At 40.2% G+C, this 20,000-nt stretch overlaps 2 protein-coding genes across 6 annotated transcripts in view; both read right to left on the reverse strand.

Moving 5' to 3' along the window:
- Window positions 1-3,365, reverse strand: part of LOC137173083 (guanine nucleotide-binding protein G(olf) subunit alpha-like) — a 19,028-nt gene extending 15,663 nt beyond the window's left edge. Inside the window, exon 1 of the mRNA XM_067577782.1 lies at window positions 3,169-3,365. The gene's annotated coding sequence lies outside the window, so the exon portion shown is untranslated. The remainder of the gene's footprint in view (window positions 1-3,168) is intronic.
- Window positions 3,366-7,423: 4,058 nt separating this feature from the next.
- The window catches only part of sycp2l (synaptonemal complex protein 2-like), a 17,823-nt gene continuing 5,246 nt past the window's right edge, over window positions 7,424-20,000 (reverse strand). For 2 of the 5 annotated variants that reach the window (XM_067578142.1, XM_067578140.1), the window contains exons 10-25: window positions 19,615-19,667; window positions 19,484-19,529; window positions 19,113-19,205; window positions 17,014-17,086; window positions 16,692-16,840; window positions 16,467-16,581; window positions 14,882-14,931; window positions 14,728-14,797; window positions 13,402-13,481; window positions 13,259-13,301; window positions 11,154-11,246; window positions 9,273-9,445; window positions 9,091-9,185; window positions 8,123-8,222; window positions 7,984-8,042; window positions 7,424-7,545 (exon numbers count right to left, since the gene is read on the reverse strand). In XM_067578142.1, coding sequence (XP_067434243.1) covers window positions 7,491-7,545; window positions 7,984-8,042; window positions 8,123-8,222; window positions 9,091-9,185; window positions 9,273-9,445; window positions 11,154-11,246; window positions 13,259-13,301; window positions 13,402-13,481; window positions 14,728-14,797; window positions 14,882-14,931; window positions 16,467-16,581; window positions 16,692-16,840; window positions 17,014-17,086; window positions 19,113-19,205; window positions 19,484-19,529; window positions 19,615-19,667 — 1,347 coding nt within the window. In that variant the 3' untranslated portion in view covers window positions 7,424-7,490. The remainder of the gene's footprint in view (window positions 7,546-7,983; window positions 8,043-8,122; window positions 8,223-9,090; window positions 9,186-9,272; window positions 9,446-11,153; window positions 11,247-13,258; window positions 13,302-13,401; window positions 13,482-14,727; window positions 14,798-14,881; window positions 14,932-16,466; window positions 16,582-16,691; window positions 16,841-17,013; window positions 17,087-19,112; window positions 19,206-19,483; window positions 19,530-19,614; window positions 19,668-20,000) is intronic. The other 3 variants (XM_067578141.1, XM_067578143.1, XM_067578144.1) reach the window with 3 other exon arrangements.

Below are 20,000 nucleotides of genomic sequence, written 5' to 3' on the forward strand. Positions count from 1 at the left end.
TATTCAGATGGTTTCTAAACAGTAAAAATACTCCCTCTATACTTCAGTCATATAGAATAATTCCTACATGTATTTTATTTATTTATGATTTCTAGTGTTTGTTGTGTGATTACAGGCTCGTTTACATTTCACTTGGTTGAATCTGCAGATTCTTGGTTTCACTGTTTCATCTCATATGAAGAACTTCATTCATGGTTCTGATGATGTCGCTCGTAATTAACGACCCGCCTCTTTCACATGAACGCGCTCGTTATTAACGACCCGCCTCTTTCACATGATGTCGCTTGTAATTAACGACCCGCCTCTTTCACATGATGTCGCTCGTAATTAACGACCCGCCTCTTTCACATGAACGCGCTCGTAGCTGTTAACCAGAGTTACTGAGCTGGTTGGTAACAGCTTCATAGTTCTGGTTCTGGACTGACAATGTGAGGCTCAGTGAAGCCAGATAACCAGAAGATCCTGGATATGTTGAACCTGCTACTAGTTCAGACCTCAGGTTTAAACCTGGTTTAGGTCAGGTTTAGTTTAGGTTCAGACCTGGTTTAGATCAGGTTTAGTTTAGGTTCAGACCTGGTTTAGATCAGTTTAGTTTAGGTTCAGACCTGGTTTAGATCAGTTTAGTTTAGGTTCAGACCTGGTTTAGATCAGTTTAGTTTAGGTTCAGACCTGGTTTAGATCAGTTTAGTTTAGGTTCAGACCTGGTTTAGATCAGGTTTAGTTTAGGTTCAGACCTGGTTTAGATCAGTTTAGTTTAGGTTCAGACCTGGTTTAGATCAGTTTAGTTTAGGTTCAGACCTGGTTTAGATCAGGTTTAGTTTAGGTTCAGACCTGGTTTAGATCAGTTTAGTTTAGGTTCAGACCTGGTTTAGATCAGTTTAGTTTAGGTTCAGACCTGGTTTAGATCAGTTTAGTTTAGGTTCAGACCTGGTTTAGATCAGGTTTAGTTTAGGTCCAGACCTGGTTTAGATCAGTTTAGTTTAGGTCCAGACCAGGTTTAGGTCGGGTTCATGTGATCGCAGCCTGATGAAGATATTTCGTCAGGGAACAAAAACACATTTAAAGGAATAATAAAGAATCAGGGCTAACTGTGTTAGCTTCACTAGCATCATTACACAACCTGTGATGTCACACCTGTCATTAAATCACTGCTCACACCTGAAGCTGCTCACCTGACCGAAGAGAAAGTAAAGAGGCAACATTATCATCAGCTGCTTTAATGCTTCTTTAAGAAACCTGTTGATCAGAACGATCTATCGCCTCCTCTGAGTCTGATTATTGAAAACTCAATGACATCATTTCAATTTTAATACTGTAAATATGAAAACTAAACAAAGAAACTAATTTTCACTCATTTTTCCACAGTATGTTTGTATTACAAAATATTTTGGATTTCACTGCCTTTATGGTCGCTCAGTGGACAAAAACATTTACTTTCTAATCCAGCTGTTTATAATTTCTGGCAAATTCCACACACATAAAATGAAACGGACCAATAACAAAACTAACTTTACCATATTTCTTCTATGAAAACGTCCATCTGTTCTCTCGACATTATTCCAACTAAACTCTTCAAAGAAGTTGTTGGCATCATCGTTCTTTCAATGATCAGCAGCTTCCTGGAAACCAGCCGTGTTCCCCAACCTTTCAAACATGCAGTAGTCCAACCACCTTTAAAAAACCTCAATCTAGACCCGTCAGTCCTCAGCAATTACAGACCAATCTCCAAACTCCCCTTTCTTTCTAAAATCCTTGAAAAAGTTGTTTTTAATTAACTGTCGTCCCTTCTCCCATCAGAGTTCTTCACAGTCCAGAATCTGCATTACTGCGAATAACTAAGGACCTCCTGCTGGCTGCTGACTCAGGTTACTGCTCCGTCCTTGTACTCTGAGACCGGACTGCACCTTTGACACGGTAGATCAACTAGAACTGTCTTCTAGACATCAAGTCCTGGAAACTTTCTCCAGCTTAATGAGAATAAAACTGAGGTTATTTTATTTGGACCAACATTATTTCTCCTCATCTTGGCTCCATCTGTTTGACAAACAAATCAATCAGGTTGTAAAATTAAGTTTCATGCAGCTCCGTATCATCTCCAGACTCGGATCAATTCTCTGGACCTCTGACCTGGAGAAGGTCATCTACGCCTTCATATCTTCCTGCCTTGATTATTGCAACTCTTCACATTTTGGTTTCACTCAGTCTTGTTTATCACGTCTCCAACTCGTTCAAAATGCAGCAGCAAGAGTTTCAACAAGGTCAAAAAAGAGTCTCCCTACACCGGCTGCCTGTTAGCTCCAGAATTGCTCCTAAAATCCTGATGTTCGTTACAAGGTGTTTAACGGTTTCTGTCTCCATATCACACTGTCAGAGAACCGACATCGTCTGACCAAAGACTTCTGTCAGTCCTGAGATCCAGGACTGAGTGTTGTGGGGACTTTCTTCATCACTGCCTCTTCCTCCCACCATCCGATTCTCCCCCACTACTCAGATTTTCAAGCTTCATTTCAAAACATACTTCTGCTCATTAGCTTTTAACTGTGACTAACAGCTCAGATATTCCTCCTGAAGTCTCTGTCGGTCTGTGTGATCATCTGCCTTCACTAGTTTTATTATTAGTTGTTTTGTCTTCCTCTCTGTGTGCTGTGAAGCACTTTGGATCCACTGTGTTGTGTTAAGTGCTGTATAAATAAAGTTGACTTGACTTGATATTTCTAATTGATATTGAGCTCTATTACAACTCTTTAATTACCCTGCAAAATAAAAAAGCAACTAAGATCCAAACAAGTTTTGAAACATATAAAATTTCTGACAAATGTTAATTATTAACCTGTACCTGTTTATTTGCTGCTGAGTATTTTTGCTTCTATTGAATATAAAAAGCTTCCCTTCACTGCTGTTTGTTTTGCTCTTCATGCTGCTCCTCACTTCTGTGAGTTCAATAAGTTTTTGTATATTGTCATAATTTTATTTATACAATGTTGATGTTTTACACATTGAACAGAAAAGAGAAATCGTAACGGACTGCCTCGTTAGACCGCCTCTCTGTGAATCACTATAAAACTTTTAAAAATCAACAAATGAAACAAAATTGAGATTAAATTTATATGAATGTTTATGTGAAATCAGTTGCACTGGAGTGTTGGTGAGACCGAGGACGTCACCTACCTGTCGGCAGTCACTGAGCCGTCAAGTCTCAGCAGTTCAGTCTGTCCATCAAAGTCCAACAGCAGCTCATCAACCAATCAGCAGCTCGTTAACCAATCAGCATCCCAGTCTGTCCGGCAGTTCTCACTCCAGCCTCAGGTCCTGCTTCAGTGAGACAGAACCAGTCTTCCTGCTGGTTCTCGAGTGTCAGTCCAGCTTCAATTGTCTTTGTTAAACAGCGAGGAGTGAAACACCTGAGCTGCTCTCTCTCTACCCCCCCCCCCTCCCCCCGTCCTCCTCCTCCTCCGTCTCTAATAGCTCCTCATTAGTCGACTTGTGTGTTTTCTTTGGGGGATTTTACTGTTTTTCCTCTCATGTCAGTTTGCTGACAACCAGCAGCCAGACTCACAAACACACAACCTGCTTCACTCTGGAGTCAAAGAAAATCATTTTACTGCTAAGAAAGAATAAATACAAGAAGAAGTACTCAGATCCTTTACTGCAGTAAAAGTACCAATAAAGCAGTGTAAAAATACTCCATTACAAGTAAAAGTCCTGCATGAAAAATCCTACCACAGTAAAAGTACATAAGTATTACGAGCTTGATGTAGTTAAAGTATTGCAGTAAAAGTACATAAGTATTACGAGCTTGATGTAGTTAAAGTATTGCAGTAAAAGTACATAAGTATTACGAGCTTGATGTAGTTAAAGTATTGCAGTAAAAGTACATAAGTATTACGAGCTTGATGTAGTTAAAGTATTGCAGTAAAAGTACATAAGTATTATGAGCTTGATGTAGTTAAAGTATTGCAGTAAAAGTACATAAGTATTATGAGCTTGATGTAGTCAAAGTATTGCAGTAAAAGTACATAAGTATTATGAGCTTGATGTAGTTAAAGTATTGCAGTAAAAGTACATAAGTATTATGAGCTTGATGTAGTTAAAGTATTGCAGTAAAAGTACATAAGTATTATGAGCTTGATGTAGTTAAAGTATTGCAGTAAAAGTACATAAGTATTATGAGCTTGATGTAGTTAAAGTATTGCAGTAAAAGTACATAAGTATTATGAGCTTGATGTAGTTAAAGTATTGCAGTAAAAGTACATAAGTATTATGAGCTTGATGTAGTTAAAGTATTGCAGTAAAAGTACATAAGTATTATGAGCTTGATGTAGTTAAAGTATTGCAGTAAAAGTACATAAGTATTATGAGCTTGATGTAGTTAAAGTATTGCAGTAAAAGTACATAAGTATTATGAGCTTGATGTAGTTAAAGTATTGCAGTAAAAGTACATAAGTATTATGAGCTTGATGTAGTTAAAGTATTGCAGTAAAAGTACATAAGTATTATGAGCTTGATGTAGTTAAAGTATTGCAGTAAAAGTACATAAGTATTATGAGCTTGATGTAGTCAAAGTATTGCAGTAAAAGTACATAAGTATTATGAGCTTGATGTAGTTAAAGTATTGCAGTAAAAGTACATAAGTATTATGAGCTTGATGTAGTTAAAGTATTGCAGTAAAAGTACATAAGTATTATGAGCTTGATGTAGTTAAAGTATTGCAGTAAAAGTACATAAGTATTATGAGCTTGATGTAGTTAAAGTATTGCAGTAAAAGTACATAAGTATTATGAGCTTGATGTAGTTAAAGTATTGCAGTAAAAGTACATAAGTATTATGAGCTTGATGTAGTTAAAGTATTGCAGTAAAAGTACATAAGTATTATGAGCTTGATGTAGTTAAAGTATTGCAGTAAAAGTACATAAGTATTATGAGCTTGATGTAGTTAAAGTATTGCAGTAAAAGTACATAAGTATTATGAGCTTGATGTAGTTAAAGTATTGCAGTAAAAGTACATAAGTATTATGAGCTTGATGTAGTTAAAGTATTGCAGTAAAAGTACATAAGTATTATGAGCTTGATGTAGTTAAAGTATTGCAGTAAAAGTACATAAGTATTATGAGCTTGATGTAGTTAAAGTATTGCAGTAAAAGTACATAAGTATTATGAGCTTGATGTAGTTAAAGTATTGCAGTAAAAGTAGTGGTTTGGTCCCTCTGACTGATATATTATTATATATGACATCATTAGATTATTAATAGTGAAGCATCAGTGTTAGAGCAGCATGTTACTGTTGTAGCTGCTGGAGGTGGAGCTAGTTTACACTACTTTATATACAGTTAGCTAGTTTAGTCCAGTGGTTCCCAACCTAGGGGTCGGGCCCCTCCAAAGGGTCAGCAGATAAATCTGAGGGGTCAGTCTGAGTTTGCTGTTTTCCAGAAAACTGACTAACCACGGAAGTAAATATTACTACACTTAACGGGACACTGATTGAAATACCATCCTCTTCTCCTCGGCTGTGGCTCAGGAGGTAGAGCGGGTCGTCCACTAATCGGAAGATCGGCGGTTCGATTCCCGGCTCCTTCAGTCCACATGCCGACGTGTCCTTTGGCAAGATGCTGAATCCTGAATCGCTCCTGATGGCTGAACCATCAGTGTGTGAATGATTAGGTTTCCTCTGATGGGCAGGTTGGGACCTTGCATGGTAGCATCTGTATCATTCAGCGTATGAATGTGTGTGAATGTGATTTGTAGTGTAAAAGTGCTTTGAGTGGTCAGAAGACTAGAAAGGTGCTACACAAGTACAGTCCATTTACTGTTTATAAATACTTTGGCTTCTGGCTTGATGACAAGCTGTGCTTCAAAACCATATTGATGAAATGAAAGTTAAAGAAGTTAAATGAAGTTAAAGTTTTTAACAGCAAAACTGCGTTCTTCTATAGAAATAAGGCTTTTATTACCCACAATTACAGAAAGCAAAAAAACCGGATAATCAGTCGCTAAATATCATTATTAATGTTTCCCTTTGTTCTCTCAGCCAGCTGTCTGTCTTCCTCTCAGTGATCAAACCAAACAACCAATCAAAGGTCGCGGTCAGTATTCAAAGGAGCGGACCGTCTTTTCCCGCCTCCAAAGTCTCAAACGTCTGAATGTTGAGCAGTTGTGAGCGTCACAGCTCCGTGCTCGTGAGACCACATTTGTGCACGTGGAACAGAAATGCTTCCTCGCGAGGATGCTCTTCTGTGCGCTTGTATCACGTGCACGCGCCTGATTTTCATGTGCGCGGATTTTGAGACTAATTAAACGCCACAAGACAAACAGTTTGGGAACAACTGGTGTATTTTTTTATTATGCAGCGTGATTTATAAACTCATGTTCATTCATATAAAATCTTCATCTGAAAAGTAACTAAAGCTGTCAAATAAATGTAGTGGAGTAGAAAGTACAATATTTCCCTCTGAGATGTAGAAAGTAGCATCACATGGAAATACTCAAGTAAAGTACAAGTACCTCAAACTGTACTTCAGTGCAGTACTGGAGTAAATGTACTTATTGTATCACTGGGAGCCTGAAATCTGTTTTTTATTGATGACTTCAGGACTTTTATACACGCAGGTTTGAACTTCTGCAGAAACTAATAAACACGTTGATGCTTCTGTTTCTGAGATCTTTTAAACTGAAGGACAAATATTCTGAGCAGCTGAATATTTTCCATCCATCTAAATGTTTTTATCTCTAAATGCTTCACATGTCCAGAAATGACTTTTATTATTTGATGATATAAATGAGTCTAAAAACAAACATTTATTCTTCATCTGCATCGTCTCGTGTTTTCATTACTGGAGATTTTCTCACATTAACATGAAGTTAAAAACCTAAATAAATGATTTGTTGTGAATATTTTGACTGTAGAGCAGATTTAGATTATGGGATGTTCACTGATTCATGTGTATGTTAGATAAAGACTGTGTGTCTCCGCCGTGTGACCGTCTGCCATCACTGCAACCTGTGAGTCTCATTACTGTTGCCGTGGCAACCTGCTGATGCTGCAGACAACAGCTTTATTTTACATCCGTGAATAAGATATTACACTTTGGTTTTTTTTCTTTTATTAGCAGCTGTTTATTTTAATTGTTGTAAACCAGTGTTCTGTTTAATCATAATCAATATTCAATAATATTTTATGATTGGAAAGTTTTCATGTATGTGAAGTTTATGTTTGCTTGTTGACAAATTTCACATTTTGAAAGTTCAGCTGACTTAAACACTCTGGAAATTAACTGGATTTATTATCTAATTGGAATTGTACCAAACTGATCACTATTTAATAGTTTATAATATTTAATAATATGTTTTCTTCTACCTTCCAGGAACCTTTACTGTAACCCATCAGCTCTTTCAGAGGAAACTACGGCAACAAAAGGGATCAAACATGTTTTGTATTTACTTTGTTAAACACTTTTTATTACTTATTTAATGAGTTCAGAAACTTTTCATTTCCTTCATTGGCTGGACAGACGATCCTCCCCTGACTCCGCCTTCTCCAAAGACTTCAACCTGAGGCGACAGAAACCAGATCCTGAAGGTCGAGACACTCTTAACCCAACATGCTGCTCAGAGTCGCGTCGGATCCATAAAAACACGACTTCTCCTCATGTGACCCAGAATACACAAACATGGAACTATTTCAACTTTTTATAAACATTTTGTGCAGCTAATTTACATTTTGTGGAGTGTTTGACCCATATTTATTTAAAACATTCTTCATGTAATATAACTCACTGACATCATGATGCGATCCTGTTTAATGTAACATTGCACCACTGTTTAGTGTGACTGAAGTATAAAAACTAGAGAATAAAGTCTCTCTGCTGTCTGAAAGCTTCATTAAGGATTAATCACATGTTCATCTGTGACTGATGAGACTAATTATGAGGAAATACTGTGAGAGTTAAACCAGATCCAAACCAGATCCTGGTCGAAGATCAGACCGACCTCTGATGCTGCTCCTCACAGAAGGAGCCCAGTCGCTGCATCTCAGACTGGAAGAAACTCTAGAAGACAAAGAGGGACAGAGTCAGTCCTGGGTCAGGACTCAGCTGTGGGTCAGCAGTGTCGGTACCAGAATCAGTACCAGGATCTGAGCGTTTATGGAGTTCAGACTGGCGGAGTTTTCTTCCAGTTGGCTCAGCTGATCAGTGATGCTGTTCTCAAAGCTCTGCAGCAGGACTAACCTACACACACAAACACACAAACACACAAGCTTTATTATTATTTATTATTAAAGTCCAGTTAACTTTGACTTATGCTGTGTGCAGGTGGGCGGTGTCTGTGTGGAGGTGGGCGGTGTCTGTGTGCAGGCGGGCGGTGTCTGTGTGGAGGTGGGCAGTGTCTGTGTGCAGGCGGGCGGTGTCTGTGTGGAGGTGGGCGGTGTCTGTGTGGAGGCGGGCGGTGTCTGTGTGGAGGTGGGCGGTGTCTGTGTGCAGGTGGGCGGTGTCTGTGTGCAGGTGGGCAGTGTCTGTGTGCTGGCGGGCGGTGTCTGTGTGCAGGGGGGCGGTGTCTGTGTGGAGGTGGGCGGTGTCTGTGTGGAGGTGGGCGGTGTCTGTGTGCAGGTGGGCGGTGTCTGTGTGCAGGTGGGCAGTGTCTGTGTGCTGGCGGGCGGTGTCTGTGTGCAGGGGGGCGGTGTCTGTGTGGAGGAGGGCGGTGTCTGTGTGGAGTTGGGCGTCGCCTGTGTGGAGGAGGGCGGTGTCTGTGTGGAGGTGGGCGGTGCCTGTGTGCAGGTGGGCGGTGCCTGTGTGGAGGCGGGCGGTGCCTGTGTGGAGGTGGGCGGTGTCTGTGTGCAGGTGGGCGGTGTCTGTGTGCAGGTGGGCGGTACCTGTGTGCAGGTGGGCGGTGTCTGTGTGGAGGTGGGCGGTACCTGTGTGCAGGTGGGCGGTACCTGTTTTCAGGTGGGCGGTGTCTGTGTGCAGGTGGGCGGTGTCTGTGCAGGTGGGCGGTGCCTGTGTGGAGGTGGGCGGTGTCTGTGTGGAGGTGGGCGGTACCTGTGTGCAGGTGGGCGGTACCTGTGTGCAGGTGGGCGGTGTCTGTGCAGGTGGGCGGTACCTGTGCTGATGGACAGCTGTGAGCAGTGAGGAGATGTGTTGTTGACACTCTTTCAGGGACAGAAGAACCTCAGCTTCAAGTTTTTGCCAGCAGCTCTAAAAATGATTTACTTCATTAATATTGTTTTTATTGAGCATAAAATTTATTGATAACTAATCAATCAATAATTTCTTTATACTGACAGTGAAGTGTTGTTCTAGCTGTGCTTTGAAGGCTTTGAAGGCAGTTGTAATTCCTGATGTCAGGTCTGACTCTGGCTCATTCACAGGCTCCTCCCTCTTGACAGATGGCTCCGCCCCTCCATCAATCAGACCCTCCTCTTCTACAGATGGCTCCGCCCCCTCACGTGGCCACTCTGAGGCGAGGTGAGCAGCAGGTTCATAATACAACTTAACCACAGAGGCAGGTTCAACGTGACAATCAGAATGAAGCTAACAGGCTCATGTTCGGATTTTAACACCAGATTTCCAGTTTCAAGAAAAATGGTGTGAAAATAACTTGCATAGTAATACAACACTAATGTTAACCAAAAATATGGATCTAAATAATTTTTCACGCCTTATTGTTCAGTCAACTGTTATTAGTATTGATTAGTATTGTTTCTGCTTAAGATTGCTAATTTTTCATCAAAGTGTCTGAAAGAGAAATATTCTGGCGAACATATGATCACAAACTGTGATGTTTGTTGCATTCAGGATCTGTTTCATGGTAATTTGTGGGAATTTACAGGAGTACTTGAAAGTTTGTGAACCCTTCAGAATTTTCTCTATTTCTGCATAAATGTGGCCTCAAACATCAGATTTTCACAAAACTAGATAAAAGAAATCCGATTAAACAAATTAATTTGGTACAACTCAGAATTCATACTGTCATCAATGATTACTAGCTGTCCTGGTCCAGAGGTCCAAACCATGCTCGTTGCCTAACATAACGCTTCTCATTCAAGCCAAAAAGTTGGATTTTGGTCTCATCCATCCACAGAACATTTTTATCCATGAGGTCTGGAGCGAACTGTAGATGGCAGCAATGTTCTGTTTGGAGAGAAGTGGCTTTTCTCCTCGTAACTCTGCCGTGCACACCATTGATGTTCAATGTTCTCCTGATGGTGGATTCATGAACATTGACTGTAGCCACTGCAAGAAGGGGCTTTGGTTTCCTAGACCTTACTCTGGGGTCCGTTGTGGCCTCCTGGACTATTACACACCTGCTATTGGTGTGATCTTTGTTGGTCAACCACTCCTGGGGAGGGCAACACTTTCACACACAAATATGTAACATTGGATCATCCATAATTAATAAATGAACAAGTGTAAGGTTTTTGTCTCATTTGTTTAATTGATGTCTATCTAGTTTCAGGACTTGCATGAAAATCTGATCATGTTATAGAAATATTGATGCAAATTCTAAAGGCTTCACAAACTTTCAAGCACCACTGTGTGTGTGTGTGTGTGTGTGTGTCTATATATATATATATATATATACACACACACACATACATACATGTTACATATAATTTAAAACATGCATGACAAAATTATAAAAACTTCACCATCTTTAGTTTCTAACCTCTGATTAAACTAAATTATGTTTTTTCAGATTTTACAACAAGTTCTTTGTGCTTTTATGAAACACGTCGGAGGTTTTCAGATTCTGACCGCTGTTAAAATTGAAAGCAAACTGACAGCTTTGTGTCTTTCAGTCTAGAATTTCATTTTCAGATTGTTTTTCACTTGAAAATGAGTCTCACATTATAGATCTGTCTGTAACATCCACATGAATGCATATCACCATCATTAACACCACTTCTCACGAAATATCACCGTATGCAGACGATATATTGTTATGTATTTATAACCCAACTCATCGCTGACAATCATTTCAGGCTTTTCTGTCTCAGAGAAATGCTTGTAATTCATAACTTTGTAAAGTAAATGTGAAGAAAAGAATGTCATAAATGAAAGAACAGTGAGCTGAATTATCCTGATAAAAATTTAAATGTAAATTGATGAAGAGCCACCAGAACAAACAGGAACAGATGCAGCTGTGGATTATTTCAGTCTTACCTGGCAGTGCTGAGGCTGACTCCTCCTTTTCTGACTGAGGCTCTGCCTTCCTCCTCTGGGCTGACGGGCCCTCAGTTTGGCCTGACAGGTACCCTTCACATAGACAAATAAGACAGTCAGGACTTGATATAAACGTAGCACAAAAAGTAAGGAAATTTGTGTTTGGTAGATTATTTCTTTGTTGTAACGATGCTTCTTGGCAATAAATCTGTTGGAGAGCCTGTTTATTTCCCTTTTAAATGGCGCCACATTTGTAAGGAACATGCATTTGTGGGACGAGCAGCAGAGCGAAGTCTGTGGGTTGTGCCCATGAAAAATCTGCTCTGCCAATGCCAAACAGCTTATTTTGCTGTTGCTATTGACTCTTGTTTTGAGCTTCTGGTACCCCCAGGTGCTGCCAGGAGGCCTGCCATGATTGTCCTTCACCATCAGGCCCGTTTGCACTGGTGTCGGCATCACGTGCACTGGAACCTGAACATGTGGAGGAACGTTATGTTCAGCGATGAGTCCAGGTTCTGCCTACAGCAGTTGGATCATAGGGTCAAAGTGTGGAGAAGAGGTGGAGAACGCTATGCTGATTGCTGCACCGATAGAGTAACATCTGTTGGTGGAGGCAGTGTGATGGTGTGGGGCAGCATCTCCCTCACTGGGAAAAACAGGCTTGTCATCATTGGAGGCAATCTCAATGCAGAGAGATATCGAGATGAGATTCTGCAACCAGTGGCAATCCCATATCTCCACAGTCTGGGACCGAACTCTATCCTCCGAGATGACAACGCTCGCCCCCACAGAGCGGGTTTATCAGAGACTACCTCCAGAGTGGAGAGGATGGAACGGCCTGCCAGCAGTCCTGACCTCAACCTCATTGAACACTTGTTGGATCAGCTTGGGCGTGCTGTTCGTGCCAGAGTGACCAACACAACCACGTTGGCTGACTTGCGACAAATGCTGGTTGAAGAATGGGATGCTGGTGACCAGCATGAGGAGGAGGTGCCAGGCTGTTGTGGCTGTGTATGGTTCTTCCACAATCTACTGAGGCTCCTGTTTGTTAAATGGATAAATTGTTAAATTGTCAATATGTCTTGTTTCTTCAAACTTCAATCATCCAAACATCAAACACCAAACAAGAGTCAATGGTAGAATAAGCTGTTTGGCATTGGCAGAGAAGATTTGGAAAATTTGTCATGGGCGCTACCCACATACTCAGCTCTGCTGCTCATCCCACAAATGCATGTTCCTTACAAATGTGGCTCCATTTAAAAGGGAAATAAACAGGCTCTCCAACAGTATAAGATTTATTTCCAAGAAGCTTCGTTACAACAAAGAAATAATCTACCAAACACACATTTCCTGACTTTTTGTGCTAAGTTTATAAAACCGTCATCAACTTAAAAAACAAACTGTTTAGTTTGTGAGGAGAGAGGAAACAGGAAGTTTCTACAACATTAAACAGTCTAAAAGACCTTTCTGTCCAAACATGATGATAAAATGTTATTATCAATATAAAATTACTCATGATAAGTCAACCTTAAAAATGTCTTTTTTTTTTTAAAGAAATTGTCTTTTTTTTTTAGGTCAAAATGATGTCTGAGTCAAAATAATTTCTTTTTTAGTCAATCTTATGTCATTAAAGTCAGAATTCTGATAACCTTTATAAATATATGTGGTCTGACCTCATTTTTCTTAACTTACATTTTTAGTCTCAAACATTTGAGATACTAAGTCGGACTTAAATGACTCAATGTCTGACTCAACATGACGAATTTTATTTTTATCATTCTAAACTTTGTGGAGTTTTTTCTTTTCATGGCAGAAATGTGCTTCCACAGTTCTGTACCTTTGGTTTCATGACTGTGAGGCTTTATGTTTTAACACTGGTGGGAAGAACAAGCTGTACTCTCCAAACTGAGAAAATGAAGAAAAGAAGTAGAGCTCTGCCAGTTCTGCGAGTTTATTGAGTTCAATGTGAACAATATGCAACACAAATTAAAATAAACTGCTCAGATTTCCCTCAAAAAGGAAGAGAAGAAGGAAGTCATGATTATCATCCAGTGATGGGGAGAAGATTTAAAAAAGAAAGAGCAATAATGAAAAAGAGTAAAGACCTGAGTCTGTAGCTGCTCTCTTCCTGTTGGAGCTGAAGACTTCCTGAAATTATAAAATAAAATAAAAACAAAAAAACATAAAACAGGTGAAAAAATAGGAAACTTTTGTTTTTTTCTTAACTGAGGGATAAAAAGAAATTAACCTGTTGTAAAAGAGAGCCGCTTCCATCAAACTCCACTGCCTGCACCTGTGAGATCTCTAGCTCCGCCCCCACAGGAACACCTGAGAGACACACAGAACCCAGTTCAATCTATTGGTCCTTTCATTGATTGTCAGAAAATGTATCATTTCAGGCATTTATCAATCAAAACCTGGAGCCCTGGAGACCCAGCGACATCACATGATGACAGTGAATGCTTCAGACATGTATGAATGTAATTTAATGCATCCCACCATTAACAGCATGTATCATTGTATGCAGATGATCGTGTTGTATGTTGATAATCAAACAAATTCACGATTTTTACACTGTTTTCAAGTCAAATGTACTGTATGTCTTATGAAGTTGAAATTATGCCCTTATATTAAAGGTATGTCTTTCTATTAGGGGTGTGCACAAATACAAATACATTATTCAGAAAAACACAAATATTGTTTTTTTTTTAAATGAATATTTGTTTCATACAAATATTTTAAAAATTCTTTGTATTTGGGAAGAAAAAAAAAACGTGAAATACCAGCGTGCAGGTCGGTTACATCGCTATCAGTGTCTCTCCTCTGCTCCGCTGTGACGTCTATCAGCAGGTCTTAACAAGAGGAGTCACATCCACCTGCTGCATGACGCACATTTCCCTATTTGGACATCAGTCCCGGAGTTGGAGGAGTTCTCCAGAGATAAAGATGAGCTACTAACACACATGAAGGGCTTCCAAGGGACTCTCCATAACCTGAGGTGTTTTAGAGCTCTCGCTCTCTCTGATTGGCTGAGTTAATTAACTAATCTTCTGTTAAAACTCACTATGGCATGTCTCCTATTTGTCGTAGCCAAGGAGCAAAGGTCATGACAATTATTATTCAGTGGGTTTTATTTTCCATCTTATGTTATGCATTCTATTTTCACTTTATTTTATCTTATTTTTATCATTATAATCAAGTGGGTTTTATTTTCCAGCTCATGTTTCATTTATGTTTGTAACATGTTTTTATGTTCATTTTATCTCTATTTTCATGTGAAGCATTTGGTGCTGTAATTTCTTTGTTATAAAGCACTTTGAGCTGCATTTCTTCTATGAAAGGTGCTATACAAATAAAATTTATAATAATAATAATAATAACTATGATTATTATTATTATCATAATAACAACCTGTAAATGGAAAGTAAGCAGATAATTCAGCGGCTTCTTCAGATATACAGTCCTTTCTGCTGATCTGGCTTCTTTGTAGGGATTCAGTCATCTTATTGTTCATTTTCTGCTGTTTGATTTGGAAAAATCAAACTTCATTCATGAGACGTTCGGTTTGTCTGACCTGAGTTGTACGTTGGTGTCGAGTGTCTGATCTGATCAAACAGAAACTCTGCTCGTCTTCCCACCGGAGTCTGAAGAGAGACAAATACTGACATCAGCAAGAAGCTGATCCATAAGTGGTGACTAAATAATTAAACAGGTTGATGAGGACTTACCGTGGTTACAGAGGAGTCTTCTTCACTGCTCGGAGATGACAGAGGCAGAACTGGACACAGACAGTCGTCATACCAAACAGAGGATCAAATATAAAAAGTGAGAACAAGTTAAAACAGCAGGAAATATTCATGCAATCACCAGAGATGCAGGCAGGAACAAGAAGATAAAAGTTCATCGTGTGTCTCCCCTAAAAGAGTTTCATCACAACTTCATATTTAAGGAGCAAAATAACTACAGTCAGCATTCATGAGCTTCATGTTCAAAACAGGAAGTGTTAACACAACAAGGAACATAAAAACCTCAGGATCAAATTTTTCAATTACTGCAGACTTTTGTTCCTGATGTCAATGTAATCATTCAAGACAATTCAATGGATTGCTCATTTATTATATGTTTAATCACATTCATGATAAAGAAGGTTCCCAGTGTTCCCAGTGTTCCCAGTGTGTTGAACCAGCAGTCAGGTATCTGTAATCATTCCTCCTGTTCATACTGGATATTAAAAGATCCTTCAAATGTGCTTTCAATGGAAGTGATGGAGGCCAAAATCCACAGTGTGTCCACACAGTCATTTAAAAGTCTGTGTGAAGCTTCTATTCAGCTTCAGCAGTCTGAGTTAGTCATATCAAGTGGATATCTGACACATTTACAGTCTTTTTAGCATCAAATTCCCTCTTTGTGTTTCCTCGGACAGTGTTTCCCTGTTGAGCTGCAGGTGGAAGTATAGTAACAAAAAGAGGAACTTTGGCACTAAAAAGACTGTAACGTTGAAAGATATCTACTTGATTTGACTCATTTGGACGCTGAAGCTTCATATTAGCTTCAGATAAACTTTGAAATACATTTTGTCCTCCATCACTTCCATTGTAAGGTCATTATGAAGGGATCTTCTAATGGTCAGTATGAACAGGAGGAATGATTACAGCAAGAAACACAGGTTCCACTGTTCATTTGGGCTCCTGACTGTTGTTTTCAGACATACGTTAAAAACTGTGAACCCATCCTTTAATAAGGCTCAGTCACCAGCAGGTGGAGCTGTTTCATTCATTTATCAGCTGATTCCAACAGAGTCATCAAAATCGAAGCCAGAGTCGCTGAATTTTATGATTTATGTCCAAATGTTGTATTGACCTCAGCACAGCTTTAGATACAAATAATAAAATTATATTTACAATTTATTCATAACTGTCATCTCTCTCCAATAAAGACTATGATGTAAAAATACATTTATTCTTTTTTATTTTAGCACTATGAAAAATTGGTTAAAATTTGTATTTTTTCTGTATATTTTTAACAGCTAATGTCTCTCTATGAAATGCTAAACTCATTGTGAAAGAAATGTGTGTAATGTTATTTTTTGATCAGGAATAAACTCCTAAACAGGCAGAACCGTGTTTGTTGCTTATTGTTTGTTTGTTTGTTGTTTTTGTTTTTATACAAATGTAGCATCATCATCATCCTCATCACTATTATTATTATTATTATTGAAATTATAATTCAGTCAGGCTCTATACTTAAATCCTTCTCAACCAGACCAGATAAAGGTTGAGTGTCTGCAGCAGCTTTGTGAGGAGGTGGACTCACTCTTCAGCTGACTCTTGCTCTGTGGTTTCTTCCTGCTGTAGGACGCACCACTGCTTCTGGCCGCAGAGGGGGAGACCTGGACTGTACCACCTGAGTCTGTAACACGGGGGGAGCTCTTCATAAAAACACAAAACAGGTAGTCAGACATTCACTGTTGTCTCATCTGTTTACCTGTAAATGTGTTAATGTGTTGTTTATTGCACTTAATATAAAGAATAGACAGACAGACACCATGAAGACTCTCCCTGCAGCCTCCTGCAGCTGTCTGTGGTGTTCAGGGTCAAAGGTCAGTTTCACTGTCTGGCCTCTGCTATTTAGGTGCATGATGGGATTGTTCAGCCGGACGCTTAGGACAGTATCAGCCCCACTGCATTCTGGGAAAACAGGAGAGCATGGACGAGATGTGTTCCCCTGCACATGCTCTAAAATCTCTTCTCTAGACTGAGAAGGTTTAATAAAAATAGACCTGTACTGAGTTAGTTTCAGAAGATCCACCTGTGCAGGATCAATATTAATGAGAAAGTGATCAGAGATCAATGATGCTGACCGTCATCTTTGAGCTGAACTCTGTAATGATCCACTTCCTCTCTGAGCAGGTGAACTGACCCCCACAGGAAGCCCTGAAACACAGAGTATGTCTGATACGCAGTTGCTCTCACACTGCATCATGGGAGGTGTAGTTTTCAATGACAAAAGAATGATTGACAGTCTGTGGTCTGTAGTTTGTAGTGTGTACAGCTGTGGGCAAAAGTTTTGGGAATGACATAAATATTAATTTTCACAAAGTCTGCTGCCTCAGTTTTTATGATGGCAACTTGCATATACTCAGTTAATTGCAAAGTCCCTCTTTGCCATGAAAATGAACTTATCCCAAAAAAACCATTTCCACTGCATTTCAGCCCTGCCACTAAAAGGACCAGCTGACATCATGTCAGTGATTCTCTCGTTAACACAGGTGAGAGTGTTGACGAAGACGAGGCTGGAGATCACTGTTATGCTGATTGAGTTAGAATAACAGACTGGAAGCTTTAAAAGGAGGGTGGTGCTTGAAATCATTGTTCTTCCTCTGTTAACCATGGGTACCTGCAAGGAAACACGTGCAGTCATTGTTTTGCACAAAAAGGGCTTTACAGGCAAGGATATTGCTGCTATTAAGATTGCACCTTAATCAACCATTTATCAGATCATCAAGAACTTCAAGGAGAGAGGTTCAACTGTTGTGAAGAAGGCTTCACAGCACCCAAGAAAGTCCTGCAAGCGCTAGGACCGTCTCCTAAAGTTGATTCAGCTGTGGGATCGGGGCACCACCAGTGTAGAGCTTGCTCAGGAATGGCAGCAGGCAGATGTGAGCGCATCTGCACCCACAGTGAGGCAAAGACTTTTGGAGGATGGCCTGGTGTCAAGAAGGGCAGCAAAGAAACCACTTCTCTCCAGGAAAAACATCAGGAACAGACTCATATTCTGCAAAACGTACAGAGATTGGACTGCTGAGGACTGGGGTAAAGTCATTTTCTCTGAGTCCCCTTTCCGATTGTTCGGGGTGTCCGGAAAAAAGCTTGTCTGGAGAAGAAAAGGTGAGCGCTACCATCAGTCCTGTGTCATGCCAATAGTAAAGCATCCTCAGACCATTCATGTGTGGGGTTGCTTCTCAGCCAAGGGAGTCGGCTCACTCACAATTTTGCTAAGAACACAGCCATGAATAAAGAATGGTACCAAAACATCCTCTGAGAGCAACTTCTCCCAACAATCCAAGAACAGTTTGGTGACGAACAATGCCTTTTCCAGCATGATGGAGCACCTTGCCGTAAGGCAAAAGTGATAACTAAGTGGCTCGTGGAGCAAAACATCGAAATCTTGGGTCCATGGCCAGGAAACTCCCCTGACCTTAATCCCATTGAGAACTTGTGGTCAAACCTCAAGAGGCGGATGAACAAACAAAAACCCACAAATGCTGACAAACTCCAAGCACTGATTATGCAAGAATGGGCTGCCATCAGTCAGGATGTGGCCTAGAAGTTAATTGACAGCATGCCAGGGTGAAATGCACAGGTCTTGAAAAAGAAGTGTCAACACTGCAAATATTGACTCTTCGCATAAACTTAATGTAATTGTTGATAAAAGCCTTTGACGCATATGAAATGCTTGTAATTATACTTCAGTATAACATAATAACATCTGACAAATGATCTAAAAACACTGAAGCAGCAAACTTTGTGAAAACCAATACTGTCATTCTCAAAACTTTTGGCCACAGCTGTAGTCTGCAGAGTGTAGTTTGTGGTCTGGAGTCTGTAGTTTATAGTCTGTAGTCTGTAGTCTGTGGTCTATAGTTTGTAGTGTGTAGACTGTAGTTTGTGGTTTGTAGTTTGTAAACTGTAGTTTAGTGTGTAGTCTGTAAACTGTAGTTTAGTGTGTAGTCTGTAGTCTGTAGTTTGTAGTGTGTAGACTGTAGTTTAGTGTGTAGTCTGTGGTCTGTAGTTTGTGCACTCCAAGGAAACATGTTTCTCTTAATTTAGTCATTTGTGTTCTTGAATCCTTAAAGAGAAACATTTAAAATAAATCCCTGTGTAGTGCTGTAGTAGAGTGTAGAGTAGTACCACAGTACAGTGTAGTACTGGAGTAGTAGTTGCAGTACTGCAGTAGTACCTGAGGTTCGTCGATGAAGAAGCTCACACATCTTGAGTCGAGGTTAAAGTCGATCCAGAACTCGTCCAGTTTGTCATCTTTTGGACGAAACAGCTGAAGATGAAAACGAAAAAGAAAAAGACGACAGGTGAGTGAACAGGTGAGTGAACAGGTGAATGAATGAACAGGTGAGTGAACAGGTGAATGAATGAACAGGTGAGTGAACAGGTGAGTGAACAGGTGAATGAATGAACAGGTGAGTGAACAGGTGAATGAATGAACAGGTGAGTGAACAGGTGAGTGAACAGGTGAGTGAACAGGTGAGTGAACAGTTCAGTGAGAAGGTGAGGGGAGTTCAGGTGTGTTATGCTATGAACGGTTTTCAGTTTTACCTCAGTGGAGTCTAGAAAGGCTCTGCGACAGGGGAAGGTGTAAACCCTGACAGACACAATGAAGGGACAAAAAACCTGTATGAAGCACTGATCCTTTTATCAGAAGATCCTGATCAGTTACAGCTAATCACCTTCTGTCATCTCCATGGCAACTGTTAACAAAGTTCAGGAAACGCCGACAGTCCTGAGAGAGAGATGGGTCAGAGAGAGAGACAGGTTAGAGAGACGGGTCAGAGAGAGAGACAGGTCAGAGAGAGAGACAGGTCAGATAGAGAGAGACAGGTCAGAGAGAGAGACAGGTCAGAGAGAGAGACAGGTCAGAGAGATGGGTCAGAGAGAGAGACAGGTCAGAGAGAGAGACAGGTCAGAGAGAGAGACAGGTTAGAGAGAGAGACAGGTTAGAGAGATGGGTCAGAGAGAGAGACAGGTCAGAGAGAGAGACAGGTCAGAGAGAGAGACAGGTTAGAGAGATGGGTCAGAGAGAGAGACAGGTTAGGGAGACAGGTCAGAGAGAGAG

The sequence above is a fragment of the Thunnus thynnus genome, chromosome 21, assembly GCF_963924715.1.
Source record: "Thunnus thynnus chromosome 21, fThuThy2.1, whole genome shotgun sequence".
Lineage (NCBI taxonomy): Eukaryota > Metazoa > Chordata > Actinopteri > Scombriformes > Scombridae > Thunnus > Thunnus thynnus.